The sequence below is a fragment of the Pungitius pungitius genome, chromosome 18, assembly GCF_949316345.1.
Source record: "Pungitius pungitius chromosome 18, fPunPun2.1, whole genome shotgun sequence".
NCBI classification, from domain to species: Eukaryota; Metazoa; Chordata; class Actinopteri; order Perciformes; family Gasterosteidae; genus Pungitius; species Pungitius pungitius.
In genome coordinates, this window is record NC_084917.1 from 9,792,199 (window position 1) to 9,809,826 (window position 17,628).

Genomic DNA, 17,628 nt, shown 5'->3' on the forward strand with positions numbered 1-17,628 from the left:
AAATGGGCTTCCATAGATGGACGTCCGTTATATAATTTACTCTCCTTTGGGGGCAACATGGCGCAGCTGTTTGGCGGATGCTGCAGTACGGAATAAGGTAATATTGTCAAGTGGGTTTTTCTGGTCGAATTTATTATCTTTTAAAAGTGGCTTTATATCGTTTTGCAAATGTACGTAATATTTACTGATGGCAACTTTGACGAACTTTTTACACGGTTGCCATGGAATAAACTTCAATATATCAGATAATTTGCAACCCCATTATTTCTAAATTAAGGACAATTGCATCACTTTGACCCTTATGATAGTTCTGCATTCAGAAACTCAACAAGTAAATATTTGTAACTTTAAAAATATAGTATAAATTGCATGTAAAAGGGATATGACAGATGTCTTAAGGCAGCACTGTCAAGTCAAAGCTCTAGTTATATTTCATTTATTTCAACAGCACATTAACAAAGAAACAAACAGTCTCTTAAAATAATCTCAATTTTAAACTGCAGTTTACAATTAATCAAAGTCGACTTGTGATCAACGTGTGCTGTTTGTACTGTGAGTCAGGTCACATTGTTTTGTTGTCTATTGTCTTGTTATTGTTGATGACTAGAGTCCACTACCTATGAACTCCATTAGAGGACAACAATTTGGACATGCTCCAGTAGATACCTGTGTCACAAGCTGCATGATGCAGGGGGAAGTTAAATAAATGCTCTGATTAAGCATAGATTTGACATCTGTGTTGCATTCTTATTTTCCAAACTCTCTCTCTTTCATTTTGTGATACAGAGTATATCCAGTTCCAATTATTTGCCGCAGGTTTACTAACATATCCTTAGTCTGGATGCAATGGAGCCTAACTTTAAAGACAACGACCTCGATCTTGGACTGAGATTGCCTCTAAATGAACAGATGACAGCTGGATGGGGGAGGGTGAAGTGATAATCTGACAGTACTGAAAAGTGTTACAACCGTCATCTACTTAGACAGCAGTGCAGTGGATGAGAGTAATTTTAATTAGTGTGTGTGTGTGCGCGCGCGTGTGAGAGTGAGAGAGAGAAAAAGATTTTGTCAGCCATGAAAGAATTAGCTGATTTCAATATTAATGCCATGGTTTCTAAATCTCAATCCAAACAGTCCGTACCAGGATGTTTAATTGGGAGTGGTAAATACATTTGGAACTTGTCTTCAATTGTCTTCCAATGACATTTATATCTATAGTACTTTAGACTTTTAGCCACACACGCCTATCTGTCTGTATTGTTCTGACGGTTCTTCTTATGTTTATCCTAACTATTTGGTCAATAGCGGAAAAATAGATGAAGAAGCTATGTTTAAAGGCTGAATGATTGCTTTGACAGATTCAATCAGGTGGTAATAACGTGCCAACCCGTTGACTTTAAACTAGCGCAGAGGTCTTCTGACTATGCAAACGTCCCTTGCTCTCCTCTCATCAGAAATTGCTGACCCTGGTCCAAAACACCACAGCATCACACATGCTGCTATGTATTCAACAATGACCTCTGACAAGTAAATAGGAAATCTCTCGGTCAGGGATTATCTGCTGTGAGACACTTATCTCTCCCGTTACACACACACATGAATTAGTCTATATAATGCATGCCTTCTCTTGCAGCTGGCCTTTGTCCATTTTCATTTACACCTCACCTACACTTTGCTATTTCACTGTAAAAGACAAGTCTACAGCAGCGCATTGGCTCCTGCATTGATTTTCAGCCACGCCAAAGCACGATTTTTCAACAACAAAACCTTGAGCAGTCTTGGGGCCCCAAGCAGTGGCTTGTTTTGCTTGTTTTGCTTGTTTTGCTTGCCTTGTCGCGACGGGTCTGTGCGTGTGTCGTAATTTCTTACCGGTACGGCGTACCGGCCAGTACCGGCTTACTTTCACCACTGGATATAGTACAGACATTGTTTACCTGATCGTCTTTTCTTCTTATCCTTCTTTCTTATTTCGCACTCGTCCTTGACTCCTCCTTTATTTCCTCTCACTCTTTCATGATATCGTTGCCGCTTTAACAAAGGAAACCTCAGACATGAACTTCCTAAGTACAAACAGTTTATAAATTGTCTAACTAGAGAGGAGAGCACGCTGGATCACTGTTACACCACACCTGCCTACATCAGCCCAATACCGGCTATAAAAAGATGATGGGAAAGGGTATTCATTTGGAACCCCCCAATGTCTAAAATATGGTTACGCCCTTGTGTGCACATGACTTTCAGACATGGTGGCTTCATGTTTTCTTGTCCATCCCCTTCTTCCATCTTTGCAGAATATGCAAATTGTGCACCATTTACAAATCACCAGTTAGATCCGATCTTCTTATTTCATTAATGCCTTTACCCCATTAGAAATGCAGCGTTACTCATATTAAGCCGAACTTATTATAGAATTTGTATTCTTTTAAGTACACGGTTTGTACAAGGTTTCAAATGCATGTTTTTGGATTTGCGCCTAATATCTTTTTTATTTGTATTCATTGTTGTTTCTTCTATTTGATTTGTCCTGCAACAGAATTTATATATTATTGTGCAGAGCTCTATTGTGATAGCTCCTTTTCAGATGGTATGCAACATCGTTATTTTTAAAATGAACACATTTACTGGCCAAAACAAGAAAAACACTTGAGCTGAGATTTCACAGTTTTTCCTCTGCTGTTGCCTTTCGCAGAACCAACCACCCTTTCTGATAGAAAGAAGCAAACGTTGTATGCTCCCTTTTCAAATCAAGCTCACTGTGAGGTCATTTAATGTCTCTTCTCCTTTTATCTCTGCTTTGCACTTGCACTGCACAGACATGGTGCTTTTTGCGACGCACAATAGGCTGTATACAAGATGGAGACTTAGTCATTTTGGCGTCTCCCATTGCTTTGTGGACTGCTGTTTAGAAGCTTGAGTTCGGCGATTTGGCCGTTACCATCTGGGCTGTTTGCAACCAATGAACATAAGCGATCAGAATTTCATTGAAAGGCAATGGAAAGGCGTCTTATCTGGGCTCTGGACACACATTTCTTGAGCCAGGATACATTTAATAAGGTCAGTTGCATCAGATACAGCAGAAATCCACTCCAGAATGATGTGGTGCTTTTCTTTTAACATGGAATGGGCAATCACAGATGGCTCCACTCCGAGAATTATGAATGTGGCTTTAGCCAATCAGCCTCAGGACTCATGTCACATGAACTGGATATAAGGAGGACCACAAAAGCGCCCGAAAAAAAATGTTCCTCAACTAAAAATGTTCCATTTGGTGGGGACATGTCCATGAACATGTCCACTAGTTAAATCTTGTAGGGAAAGTAATGGCTTGGTAAAAGACAGAAATGTGTCGTCTATTTCCTTCCCTGTGCATGTGTGCGCAGTGCATCTGCAGTCTGGGGGATTATTCCGGAGCGATAGTGGATTATGAATTTAGGGTTTGGACTAGAATGTTAAATGGAAGTAAAATGAATTATGTATCTTAGAGAAGGATGTAACAGTGTCTCGTTTGGGCTGCCTGACACTAAAAGAGGTCGGTGCGGATTGTGGAAAGTTCCAATACCTGCTTTTTCTTCCATACCAATTATTTTGGTCATTTCTGTCAGCTTTCTGACACATGAAAAAATGACTTCATAATTGATACAAATCAGTCTCCCATCGTCAAATCATTCACATTTTATCCCTGAAGGACATAATCCAGCACAAAAACACTCCCGTATAATATTTTTAATATCAATCGTGTCTGTGCATAATGTCTAAAAATATAGTGCATTTGTTGTTTAAATGCCTCTGTAGACATTCTGTCTGTATGTTACTGGAATTGCATTTGTGTCTAAGACTCGATAAAATGTAAACCTGCATATCATATAATTGTCCAAATTATCAGACCATGTCTTCGTTAGATATATATAAAAGCATGCTTTGATTGTAATTGGTTGCAGAAGCAGTGGCCTGACAGGGGCTATAAATATTTCAGATGCTCTGTTTTAGCACGAGGATGGAGGAGACAACAGGAAGATCCTCGTTCTGATGTGTCTCATAATTGTTTCACGAGGGAAGAGAGTTCTCAGTGGGCTGGGAAAAATAATTATCTCAACAAATCGTTTAATCATCTATTCAGTCCTAAACTCTTTTAAGATGCACCGAAGCCATATCGGCTTGGTAGACTTTGATCTGAGTTAGCTGAGGTGTGGTCGACTGGTCTTAAGGCAAGTGTTTAATCTCAGCTCCCATGTTTGCTATTAGCTCTTTGCTATTATCAACCACTGTGTACAAGCACACAAACAGGGACTTATCTTCATTGTTGGTGGTTTGCACATACTGATTCCTTCTGGATAGTTATTATGATAATGATTATGTAGTGCCATGAGTACACGATTAGGAAGTTTATGGCTGATTTGGATTACACCACATGACATCGTAATGAACCTCTCCTATCACAAAGCACTGGTGCAGTCGACTAAGCTCATCCAGAGTCTCACTGTTTGTTAGACAGGAATCAAAGGCGAACACTGTTTCTTTGAACAGTCGGGAGTGTTTCAAAAGCCGTACTGCTTTAAAACTAAGACATTTATTTTTAATGTGGTCTAACGTTTAGATTTGAATGAAAAAAAGAGAAAATAATTCTTAAATGCAGTGTTTCACCTGTTTCACCCGCACAGGCGTGCCATCCATCCATCAATACTGGATCAACCCCCCACGTTGTGAGGCTTTCTGGACCCGATTGATTTTTCGCTCTCGGGGCCGGGCACAGACTCGCTGTTGAAATGATCTCCACTTTCCTGCGCTTTGATGTAAAATCACCTCATTTGTGTATCGAGGCTGCTAAAGTACTGTTAAGCTTACTGCTTAAGCGGTTTACATATCCATGTGTATGGATGATGTGGTGGATGATGTCATTAACACTTCTGGTCTTTGAGGTTGAAGTCACATTCGAACATCCTGTAACAAAAAACACATTGCAGGTAGTGAAAAATCTCAAAATGGTATGCAAGATAAAGCTTTTTTTAAATTACAATCACGGCTGTTTGTTAATACCGATGCATCTTTTTTGTTTTATGCTCACTGTGAGATGAACCTGACGGCAGGGCACTGCAAGGCTTCTACTACGCTGCTTCCCGCTGTCACAGCCTGCAAATCATTGTCCTTTGTGCGTAAATCGACACTCTACTGTGGGACTCAGCGTTGTGAGGCTGTGTGTGTGCTCCCTCTTTCATGTGTGTTTGTGTGCGATGGCATGAGAATATCTCTCTTTGTGGTAGAAGCGGGTCTTTGTTTAAACCCACGAGGGTTCCTTTTTGTGATCCGTCAGCCTCACTATTAGTGCCAACACTAACATGCTAACAGGCTATTTTTGGTTTAGGCGTGCATGTTTGTAAGGGGACTTGTCTTCATGTGCATATTTAGCGTTACATGAACAGGTATTCTATATCATTATATCATCACCAAAATGGACAACATTTTCTTTTCATCTTCAGTTGGCTGTCCACAAGAATTCGTCACCATTCACAAGGATATTTTGTTAGTACTGGCATGATGATAAAATAGACCAATATCCCTAAGGCAGCTGAAGGCATGAACCAGTATAATGCTTGAAAGTTCTCATTTGGTATATGCACAGTGTGTGTTAACAGTAGTATTACAGAGTAGTAATCGTAGTTTTAATAGTAGAAAATAACAAGTTACAAGTCGAAAGAAGATGTGATGCATGTTGAACCTAGAAGACGTCTCAACTTGAATTGACTAAGGTCATGGTCAGAAGTGACAGGAGCTGTCGCTACAATAAGTACATGTATCTGTGCTAATGACAAGACCCACGCTTTGCAATGCTTTTGTAACCAGGGTTTGAAAATATGTTATTGTTCATGTGTGAAGTAATTAAGTTGTAATAGTTTCCCTGTGCTAACAGAAAAGGAGTTCATCTTTTCCTTAATATTCAATCTTTGTTATTCCATACACAGAGATGTATTGAAGTGATCATCTGTCACTTAATAGGCGATCTTTGTTTTTCCGTCGACTTTTTTTCGGTAAAGTAGGAGTGAGTAGTAAAGATGTAATTAATAAAAGTTAACAACTTTAAATTAAATGTTGGAGTATGAGCCATTGAACAGCTGTATTTCGTGAAAGAAGATAAGAACTAAGAACATTTAATATCCTGGTGAGTTAACATTAAGTTCAATGCTCTCACCGCTAGCTGTGTTAGCAAGAATGCTTGACAATATTTTGTATTTTGTAATGTTTTCTATTTTATTAAAACCAGTCAGCAAGGAAATCTGAAAGGTGGGGTTGGTAATGAATTGTTATCCTGCACGTGTGCATAGGCTGTTTTTTTGGGGGGGGGGGTGGGGGGGTAGCTTCATGACTGGAACCGGAAGTGCCGTCCATGCACCGTTCTGTCTGCCAACACTCACCACATCGTCATCGATTTCATCCATCTACCTTCAGCAAGAGAACACAGTTCACCTGGGGTCCATTTCACTGGACATTGTTTGGCACAGAGGGGTGGGAGGACATTTTTGGACAATACTGTTTCTTTTTTTTCTCCATTGAACTCATTCCTGAGATCTCAGAAGATTTTATTTTATTTTAGCCTGGACAGTAAAATGGGTCCTTTGATATTCCAATGCCTATGAACACTTATTCTGCATTATCCCATCATTAAATCGTTCATACCAAGAAATGACACCCACAACAGCTTATTTAACATCTAATATATTGATATAACTGCTCATGTTCTGCGCGCCTCAGTGCAATGTGTTTTTTTTTATGGGAGCATGAGGTGTTAGTCATCTTGTTGTTTTTCTGTCATTTGTCAGCGTATGTGCGTGTGCTCCAGTGGGTCTGTTTCATACTTTGTGTGCAAAATGTAGATGCAGAATATTGAAGGGCATGGCTGCCAGTTATTACATAGCGAACAAGAAATCAATGTCTTTGACCTCTTTCCTTTCAAAATTCCGTGCCTTGGTGTTATTATCTGAAGACTCAACCTTTTTTTTCATTCAAACATGATTATTTTTAGCTGCATAAAGTCGTTGTTTAGTTGTGAGCATTTTCACTCAGATTGTTGTCTGTTGGCCACACTGAAGCCACAAGGAGAACAGGATGGTAACACAAAGAAGAGTAAAGACTTAAATGCATTTCACTGTGGATCTATTCAACAGTGCAGGGTTTAACTAAATATTATCTATATTGCCTTGTGATTTATTGCCTTAGATTTGATACTTAGATCGGTGTATATATTCAATGAATATCATCCTTAATCATTTAATAACCAATTATCATATATCCTACATGTTTATGTAAGATATTGTAGTCGTGAGTCACGTCATTCTTTTAAGTCTTTAAGATAACATAAGTTTAGAACAATATCTGGGTGATGCTAAATAACCTTTTGTCTTATTTTATTTAAATGTTTGCCATTAACGGTCTTGTCTTGGTGTTGTCTTGGCTGGTGTGTGTTGTCTTCTAGGCTCATATGGTTCAGCGCTGAATTATCCGTCAGGTCAGTATTGTGGGACCTGAGAGGTTGCAGAGGAATGTGTCTCTTTATAGTAAATATGATGTTTGTTTAAATCCTTGTGTACACTCTTATTTCCACAACAGTTTGTTTGCGTTTCCTCACCAGCTGCAGTGGGGTTTCTTCACTTCTTAAGGCATGCTCCACAAAATCCACTTTTCCAAGTCTTGTGTTTACACAATCAATGGTGTAAACTATTGGTATGGAAGGATGGATATTTAGCTTCACACGTTCTATAAGGAGAAAGATTTTTGAATATTTAAGTTTAATTGGCCTATATAACCAACCCCACTGTCAGATTTCCCTTCTTGAGAAAAGTCCAGATTTAAAACTTAGCATTCCAATTACAGTTAGATTTGTGTTGACTGTGGTGATAGTTGTGTGTTGCTGTTGCTTCTTTTCGTGTCTTTGTGGTTGCTGTGTTCAGGAAAAAAAGCGCTGTGTTGTTGTGACCTTGCCGACAAGTTTCTATTCCTGTTGAATTGTGCTTCCCCGGATGTTGTGACCTCTCCCGTCGGTGTATTGTAGTTTTGACTCGTGTAATGTGCTGACCATTAACATTCATTATTTACTGATGTTTTTTTTGTTTCTATTTAAGTCATGCGAGTTGGTCGATACCTTTTGAGAACATGTGTTGTACTTGGCTTATGAAATGCAGATTTTTCCCACATTGCTGCTTCTCGCTTACAAAGCTTGACACCGATCATTAATAATTATACACTTACCTACATTCTTTTATTACACGGGTAGATGAAATCCAGCGTTCTGATTGGTTGAGAGCGAGTCACGGGGGCTGCATTATTGAACGATAATGTACAGTTTCTCTTCACATTGAGCCGAGCGGTCCATATCACTGCGCACTCAAAGCAACACGTTAGATTCAGTGCGACCATTAGTTGACATTTTAGCTTTTAGCTCGGTGGCGATTGGCGGAAAAAAACGGAAATCCCACAAATGATCGTTTTCAGGCAATGCGAGCTTTCGCACCCGGACCATTAAGGTGGACGTCATGAGCGATGTGAATGAATGAGATATTTAAATACTCTGACCTCTGCACAAACAAGAAATGGTGGTTCTAGATTACTGAAATGCAATACACAACGTTTGTTGGCTACAGCTAATTTGTGCTGAAAGGCAGCTATTTACTTACTATTTATAATTTCTCTAGTAACTGTATTATAAAAGTGGACCAGATGTGTTATAAAAGCAATAAGGTAAGCGAGGCTGTACTTTATCTTCAATAATGTAACTGTTGCCAGCCCGACTCGCAACGCCCTCGAACTGTTTCATTATTGAAGATAAAGTACAGCCTCTCGTACCTTATTGCTTTAATAACACATCTGGTCCACTTGGGTAATTACTGTGTTTGAAGTGTGAAGAGATTCAAATGTATATAAAGTTATCCATGTGGTAAGCTTGGTCCATTAAGAGAGTGTGAAATTGAAACAGCATGGCTGTGAAAAGGCTTGACACACAATCAGTGTATTTCTTATTTTACACATTTAAAAATCTTCATTAATGAATGACCTGAGGCAGTAGAACATTGGGTAGAATGTGAGGTACATACATACATGCATCTTGAGGACACAAATATAACCAAATAAGAAACACTTTTCATCTTCTTGTACTTCTAGGAGAAACTAGACTTCTGCACCTTCTTCTCTGTGTTGTCAGTGATTAGAAAATCTGTGGGGGAGAAAATCATATTTACGTACATGCAGAGTAATGGATGAAGTGTTTCAGTAATCCGATTAGTTGGTGTAGCTGGCACGACGTTCACATATCAAGTGAGTCCTCCAGGATGGGACGTACAGCCCTAATCTTTGAGATAGAGGCTAGAATGAAAGGAAGAATAGAGGGAATGGTAAAAATGAATAAATAGGGAGTCTTCAGAGACGGTATGTGAGCGGGGAGTAGAAATGGATTCCAGCCTAACGAACACATCGACATGAGCTGGTAGAGGATTTCTTTCTGGAAAGGGCTACAAGATTTTTCACTCTCTGCAAATTGCGGCGAGTGCACAGCTCCTGCTGCGTGGCCTCTCTCACAGACACACACACACACACACACACACACACACACACACCCGGCATACTCGAATTGACCAACACTCATTAACTAACTCATGATGATAAATGAGCAGAGAACTGGTTCATGAAGCAGCGGGGGGTGGTGGAGTCATGGGGAACCAGGTGAGGGCTGCAATCAGTAATACAGCACATGAACACCGTCAGAGTGCAGATGAGGGGAAAATGAAAAGGAGTTGACTGTGAGATATGCTGAAGGCTCCGAGGATGAAACGTCACGGTTACTTTAAAACAAGATACGTGACACAAGTGGGAATGTTGTGCAAACGCCATACGTACTTTCAAGCAAAGAGACGTTGCAGAGAATACATTTTCTTCTCTTCTTTAATTATAAAATATTCCTGATCTTTGCATATTGTGACAAACACCTAAAACCCGGCCGGAGGTGTTAAGCTGGAGAGAACCCTGTCAGCGGCCGTTTGAAGTCCTCTCAGCGCTCTCGAGCCGAGTCTGGCTCCGGTGTTCAAAGCGAAGAGATAGTGAATATACACTATCCAGATGTCAGGAGGTGCAGGAAACCGAAGGAAGAAGAAGCACGCAGGGAAAGAGACACTTCAAAACAGTATTCATTTACAGTATATGTACACTATTACATTATTTTATTAACTGCATGTCCTGCAGACGGAAACCCTTTTTATACCTGTAGAAAATATGAAGGGATTTAGAGGCAGGCTAGACACCTCTGAAAAATATTTGTACAGGTTGCTGTCTATCCATTGGTAATATTCCATAGAGGACTTTTGGTCATATGTTTCTTAAAAATATATAGCTTTTTATTCTGTATTCTTTATTTTGTTTTTAATTATAGACAGGCAGAAAGAAAATACTCGGTCATCAAATGAAAGGACTTCTTAATATGTATTGTGGTTTGAATTGAAGGTTTGTGTCACGAGGTGGAATGGGAGGGCAAGGAGGGAGGCCTCAGACGCAGGGTTAACGAACAAAATAAAAGGACTTTAATAGTCAAAGAACTCAAACTCAAAATCACTCCAACCGAAAAAACAGGAAGGAGGCAAAAACAAAAACCAAGAAACGCAAACAAGGACCTGGACTTGAAAACACAGACTTGACTTACACATGGACGGGTCGACATGTAATGACGCCACACAAGACAAGAGACTCACAGGGCTTAAATACACAAGGGAGGTGCAGGTGATTGAACACAGGTGGAAACGATCAGGCACGGCAGACAATCACAGGACAAGGCAGGAAGTGAAGTCACCCAGGAACACAAGAGACATGAAAACTACAAAATAAGACATAGAGCAGACCCAAACCGTGACAGTTTGAGGCGGAAGTTGACATTTTGAGAAAGTGGATGTAGTAAAAAATGAAAATGAATTGAAAGGAAATAGCGATTTTTGATGTAGGAAAAAAAAGTTGATAGCGAGTAGGGTGTCTAAAGATCAAATAATCATTTAAAAAGCTTAACGCAAGGCTTTGTGCACAAAAAAACTAATAGTACTTGGCTGTTATGCACCTGCACAGAAAGAGGGAAAGGGCACGCACATATTTCAGTGTTTCAGCTCTATTAAACCACCTGAGAATAACACTTGGATCGGATGAATACGGTTGCGAGGGGTGGAGCGAGGGTCAACAGTGCGTGTGTCATACCGGGAGGTCAAGCTAGGGTTTGTGTCCGGTTGTCACGTCTATTGTTGAACATCCTGTTTTATTTTGGTGGTTAATTCTCCTCTCGTTTCAGGTGCCTTGCCCTTCCTCATGTGTCCCCTGTTGATTGTCTTCCCTGATTCCTAATTGTGTCCACCTGTTCCCCCACCTCCCTCATGGATACTTATAGTCTGCGTCTCCCTTTGTCCTGTGCCAGTGTGTCTTGCATGTTGCATGTATTCGCACCAGCATCACAGCTACCACGGTGACTTTTCGTTTGAAACCCTACCAGTTGTGAGTATTGTTTATTGGAATAAATCCTAATAAGTCAGCCTTCTCTGCGTCCTTGTCCTTCCCTCTTGCTACGGGCGTGACAGTACACACTGGCCAGCATGGACTTGGCAGAGAAGGACCAATTGACTGCGGCGCTGCGCACTCAGGCCTCTCGGCTGATGCAGCAAGAGGATTTGGTGGCTGGATTGGACCGAGGAGTCAGAGGTTTGGCGCATGACCAGGAGGAGTTTAAAACCACCATGACTGCGCAGGTGGGACTCCTCAGCTCCCAGATGGAGCAAATTCTCGCCCTCCTCTCCAGAAGCCCGGTTCCTGCGCCCCAGCCATCCCCGCCTCCCCCGGACCCCCCGGCCGAGGCCACTCATGTGGATGCTGGGGCCAGGCTGGCACCTCCGGATCGGTACGACGGAACCTTCGGAAAGAGTAGGTCTTTCCTCACGGAATGCGAAGTACATTTTGAACATTCCCCTCGCCACTTTCCCACAGAACGTTCAAAGGTTGCATTCATCATGTCGCACCTCACTGGGAGAGCGAAGGCGTGGGCCACCGCGGAGTGGGCCAGGAACTCCGCCACCTGTGCGTCACCCAGGCAGTTTGCCGACGCTCTGAAGCTCGTCTTCGACCCAGGGGCGACCGACCGGGAGAGGGCGCGGGAGCTCAGCGAAATACGACAGGGAGGAGAGTCGGTGTGTGACTACGCCATTCGTTTTCGCACCATGGCGGCAGATAGTGGCTGGAACAACGCAGCGCTCTACGACGTGTTTTTGAAGGGGCTCACGGACCAGATCCAGGACCTCATGGTCCCACTGGACCTCCCCCTCGACCTCGACTCACTCATCGCCCTTGCCATCCGCACGGACAACCGGTTGCGGGAACGGAGGCGGCAGCGAGGAAATAGGGGGACACGGCCGGCACCTGACTCATCGACTGCTGGCTGGCTCGTCAACACCCATCGGCCCCCCTCGGAGCGGCGGGCCCGGGTTCCCGGGGAAGGGGACGAGGAGCCCATGCAGTTAGGGGGAGCCCGGCTCTCTCGAGAGGAGCGGGAGCGACTTCACCGGGAGGGTTTGTGTTTCTACTGTGGCGAGCGTGGGCATCTCGCCCTTTCCTGCCCCGGTAGGGGTAATCAATCGGTGAGTTCAATTCCAGGAATTACTCTCACCCCACGACGACTTACCACAGTGATAATGAGACATCGCAGTAAGGGCCGTGAGTTGGGAGTGTTGATTGACTCTGGGGCAGACGAGAGCCTGATTGACTGGGGTCTAGTTAGGAGTATGGGTATTCGAGTTAACCCATTGAACAAGCCTGTGAAGGCGAGCGCGCTAAACGGGAGCTCGTTGTTCACCATAACTCATGTCACCGAACCAGTCGAAATCCGCATCGCCAATCACTGGGAGCACATACGGTTATACCCAATTCACTCTCCCTTGCATCATCTTATTCTTGGGTTCCCGTGGCTAACTCTCCATAATCCCCATATAGACTGGCGCACCGGGGATATTCGTGGGTGGGGAGGGGAGGGGTGCAGGTCCCAGTGTCGGGAGTCACAGCCCCAAGAGATAACCTCCACGTTTAACCGTGTCCACACTCACTTTGTTACAGAATCCCAGACTACAGATCTGACCAAGGTGCCGGAGTGTTACCACCATCTCGCGGAGGCATTCAGCAAGGCCAAAGCAACAGCTCTACCACCTCATCGGCCGTTTGATTGCGCCATCGACCTGCTGCCAGGTTCCACCATCCCGAAGGGCCGGCTCTATTCTGTTTCGGGGCCCGAGAGACAAGCTATGAAGGACTACATTGAGTCATCCCTGGCGGCAGGTCTGATCCGGCCTTCCTCATCCCCAGCAGGGGCGGGTTTCTTCTTCGTGGGGAAGAAGGATGGCACCCTGCGTCCCTGCATTGACTACAGCCCGCTTAACGCAATCACCATCAAGAATCGGTACCCCCTCCCCCTAATGAATACGGTATTTGACCAGCTCCAAAATGCGCAGGTCTTCACGAAGCTAGACTTGCGCAACGCTTACCATCTGGTTCGCATTAGGGAAGGGGACGAATGGAAGACAGGATTCAACACACCCACGGGACATTATGAGTATTTAGTCATGCCCTTCGGCCTCACGAACGCTCCTGCCGTTTTCCAAGCTATGATTAATGACGTGCTGAGAGATTTCCTAGATCAATTTGTGTACGTGTATATTGACGACATTCTGATTTATTCACCCGACCTAGACACACATAGGAAGCAGGTCGAACTTGTTCTACAGCGCCTTCTGGACAATGGGCTATATGTCAAGGCGGAAAAGAGCGAGTTTCATGCCGACACTGTCTCCTTCCTGGGCTTTATTGTAGCCCCTGGAAAGGTGCAGATGGATCCGGCTAAAGTAAGCGCGGTAGCCGAGTGGCCAACACCTGATAACCGCAAGAAGTTGCAGCAATTCCTCGGTTTTGCCAACTTTTACAGGCGGTTTATCAGGGGCTTTAGCGCAACAGCAGCTCCGCTTCATGCTCTAACTCCTCCGCAGGTGCCGTTCCGCTGGTCTACCGATGCAGACGCAGCCTTCCGAGAGCTCAAACGGCGTTTTACCACAGCCCCCATCCTCACACTCCCCGACCCGGCCCGTCAGTTTGTGGTGGAGGTGGATGCCTCCGGGGAGGGGATCGGAGCCATCCTCTCCCAGCGAGCTGAAGGGGACAAGAAGCTTCACCCCTGTGCCTTTTTGTCCCGTCGATTGACGTTGGCAGAGCGAAATTACGACGTGGGGGATCGGGAACTACTGGCAGTAAAAGCGGCACTGGAAGAATGGCGGCACTGGCTCGAGGGGGCGCAGCACCCGTTCTTGGTTTGGACGGATCATAAAAACCTACAGTACATTAAGAAGTGCAAACGGCTAAATTCTCGGCAAGCTCGCTGGTCGTTGTTTTTTAACCGTTTTGATTTCTCCTTATCCTACAGACCAGGGTCTAGGAACACCAAGGCGGATGCCCTGTCTCGTCTGTTCAGCCCTGAGTCGGTGGCCATGGCACCTGAACCCATCCTTCCGCTAAGCCGTGTGGTTGGAGCGGTGACCTGGCCTATAGAATCCAAGGTGAAGCAGGCCAACGGTGAGACCCCTCCACCTCAGGGGTGCCCAGAGAGTCGCCTGTTTGTCCCTGTGGATTTACGCCCCCAGGTGATTCACTGGGCTCACTCGTCCTTGCTCACCTGCCATCCGGGCGTACGTCGAACCATGTTCGCCATCGCACAGAGGTTCTGGTGGCCCGCTATGGAGCCGGAGGTCCGGGAGTACGTGGAGGCATGCTCCGTCTGCGCCAGGAGCAAGAACTCCTCCAGAGCCCAGGCCGGCTTGCTTCAGCCGCTGCCCATTCCGTCCCGGCCATGGGCCGAGATCTCAGTGGACTTTGTCACGGGGCTCCCGACATCCAATGGTAACACCACAATCCTGACAGTTGTGGATAGATTCTCCAAAATGGTGCATTACATAGCCTTACCTAAGTTGCCGTCAGCAAAAGAGGCGGCAGAAGTAATGATGAACAATGTTTTTAAGATTCACGGATTCCCCAGGGACATTGTGTCGGATCGGGGGCCCCAATTTGTTTCCAGGTTCTGGAAGGAGTTTTGCAAGCTCATCGGACCCACGGCGAGCCTTACATCAGGGTACCACCCTGAGGCTAATGGCCAGACGGAGCGCCTCAACCAACAGCTGGAAACCGGCCTCCGGTGCCTGGTGGCGCAGTGCCCGGCCTCCTGGAGTAAACACCTGACATGGGTCGAGTTCGCCCATAACACCCTTCCCTCCTCCGCCACGGGTATGTCCCCCTTCCAATGTGTGTTCGGTTACCAACCCCCCGTTTTCCCAGCGTCCGAGCCAGAGGTGTCTGTGCCCTCTGCTTATGCCCTAGTCCGCCGCTGCCGCCGCATCTGGGCAGCAGCTCGCCAGACGCTGATCAGGCAGGGGGACAGGGTCAAGAGGGCAGCCGACCGCAGACGGAGACCGGCCCCGGTTTATCAGCCCGGCCAGAGGGTGTGGCTTGCGGCCAAGGAACTTCCCCTACAGGTGGAGTCACGTAAGCTGGCTCCGCGTTTCGTCGGGCCATTCCCGGTGTCAAAAGTTATTAATCCAGCAGCTGTCCGCCTCCGCCTGCCCCGGTCCCTTCGGGTGCATCCCACTTTCCACGTGAGCAAAATCAAGCCAGTCAAGGAAAGCAAAATGGTACCGAACCTCAAGCCACCCCCGCCCCCTCGAATGATCGACGGGGGACCGGTCTATACGGTAAAGAGACTCTTGGCAGTACGGAAGCGGGGCCGAGGCAGACAGTACCTCGTTGACTGGGAGGGATATGGCCCGGAGGAACGACAGTGGGTCGCACCGAGCCTCATTATGGACCCCGATCTCATTCGAGATTTTCATAGAGACCACGCGGACATTCCACGGCCGCCTGGAATTCGACCTTAAGGGGGGGGCACTGTCATACCGGGAGGTCAAGCTAGGGTTTGTGTCCGGTTGTCACGTCTATTGTTGAACATCCTGTTTTATTTTGGTGGTTAATTCTCCTCTCGTTTCAGGTGCCTTGCCCTTCCTCATGTGTCCCCTGTTGATTGTCTTCCCTGATTCCTAATTGTGTCCACCTGTTCCCCCACCTCCCTCATGGATACTTATAGTCTGCGTCTCCCTTTGTCCTGTGCCAGTGTGTCTTGCATGTTGCATGTATTCGCACCAGCATCACAGCTACCACGGTGACTTTTCGTTTGAAACCCTACCAGTTGTGAGTATTGTTTATTGGAATAAATCCTAATAAGTCAGCCTTCTCTGCGTCCTTGTCCTTCCCTCTTGCTACGGGCGTGACAGCGTGGGCGGCACGCAGTAGTCCCTCCCCCAGGGGGGCATCGGAAGCATCTCACCGTGCAGGTCGGCCTCATTACTCTATCGGCTGATGAATGAATCCAGAGGTGGGCTGACACGCACCGAGACACAAACCCTCTGAGATCAGACCGGCAGACAGCGGAGTGCGCGCAGCTGTGAGCCGCTGCCAAAACGCCGGCGTGGGCGAAGCCCTTTTTAGCCTCCAAGGGAGGACGGAAGAGCCGAGCGTTTCCCCGCGTGCGGCGCCAGGCGTCGGCCTTAAGTGATCGATCTGGATGGAGAAACATGACCTGAGCGGGTGTTTGTTTATGTTTCAAACCTGTTGATGTTGACAAAGATGTGCAATTTGTGTGCTTCTTGGTGTAAGAGGAATTCTTTTTCTGTGTAGATCATGTTGATTTTTAATGCCAAATGTTGAACGTTTTCGTACGTGCTCTACTTGTGACCCAACAAGCTCGCTGCTGTCTCAAACTAAGACTCCCTCAGCATGATTTTGGACTTATTTTGATTGTATTATTTTTAAAACATGTTCTTTCTCTTCGTCTTCATTGCAGGCCGATGCATCCACCAGCTTCCTGCGTGCAGCTCGCTCAGGGAACCTGGACAAAGCACATGATCACTTGAAGAATGGGATCAGCATCAATATCGCTAATCAAGTGAGATCATTTCCTTTAACTCATCAAACGTTTTTGCGTGTTGGGTGGCTCATATCGAGATAAATTACAACATTTAGTCAAATAGTCAAAAGTCAAAAGTTTCACTTTCTAATTGAATTGAACGAGAATGTGTCCAACTTTCGACTGGTATAAAAGGCTTCTTACGCTCAGAATCACACTGAATCCCAAATCGTTTAAGAAGCCAGAAGCTAGATGCTCCAGGCATGTTGTCCTGAGGAGTCAAAATCCTTTCTGAAACCCCCCCTACATTCTGCGGTCTATTAACCACCAAGCGAGTCAAAGATGAAAGAGTACCGCAGAGCCACATTATCAGCAGAACATGGCATTGGAATGTTAGTTGTTGTTATTGTTGTTATCATTTTGGATGCTGTTTGAATAATATTTTTGTGAAATCCCAGCGGAGATGTTAGCTCTGCTTTATAAGCTGTTTCCCTTGAAACTTACCCGAGGTTTAATAATTCATGTCCTATTGGGGAAAAAAAGGTTTGCTTGGTGCCTTTTCACCAGCTTTTGTTGTGAGCCTTAAATATGATATCATTATATATGTGGGAAACACCCAGTAAGAGTCTTGTATTCTT

At 45.0% G+C, this 17,628-nt stretch overlaps 1 protein-coding gene across 8 annotated transcripts in view; it reads left to right on the plus strand.

The window, feature by feature from the left end:
• ank1b (ankyrin 1, erythrocytic b) overlaps positions 1–17,628 on the plus strand; it is a 64,900-nt gene that overhangs the window by 15,254 nt on the left and 32,018 nt on the right. For all 8 annotated transcript variants that reach the window (XM_037484156.2, XM_037484157.2, XM_037484162.2 and 5 more), the window contains exon 2: positions 16,928–17,029. In XM_037484156.2, the coding sequence (XP_037340053.2) occupies positions 16,928–17,029 (102 nt within the window). The remainder of the gene's footprint in view (positions 1–16,927; positions 17,030–17,628) is intronic.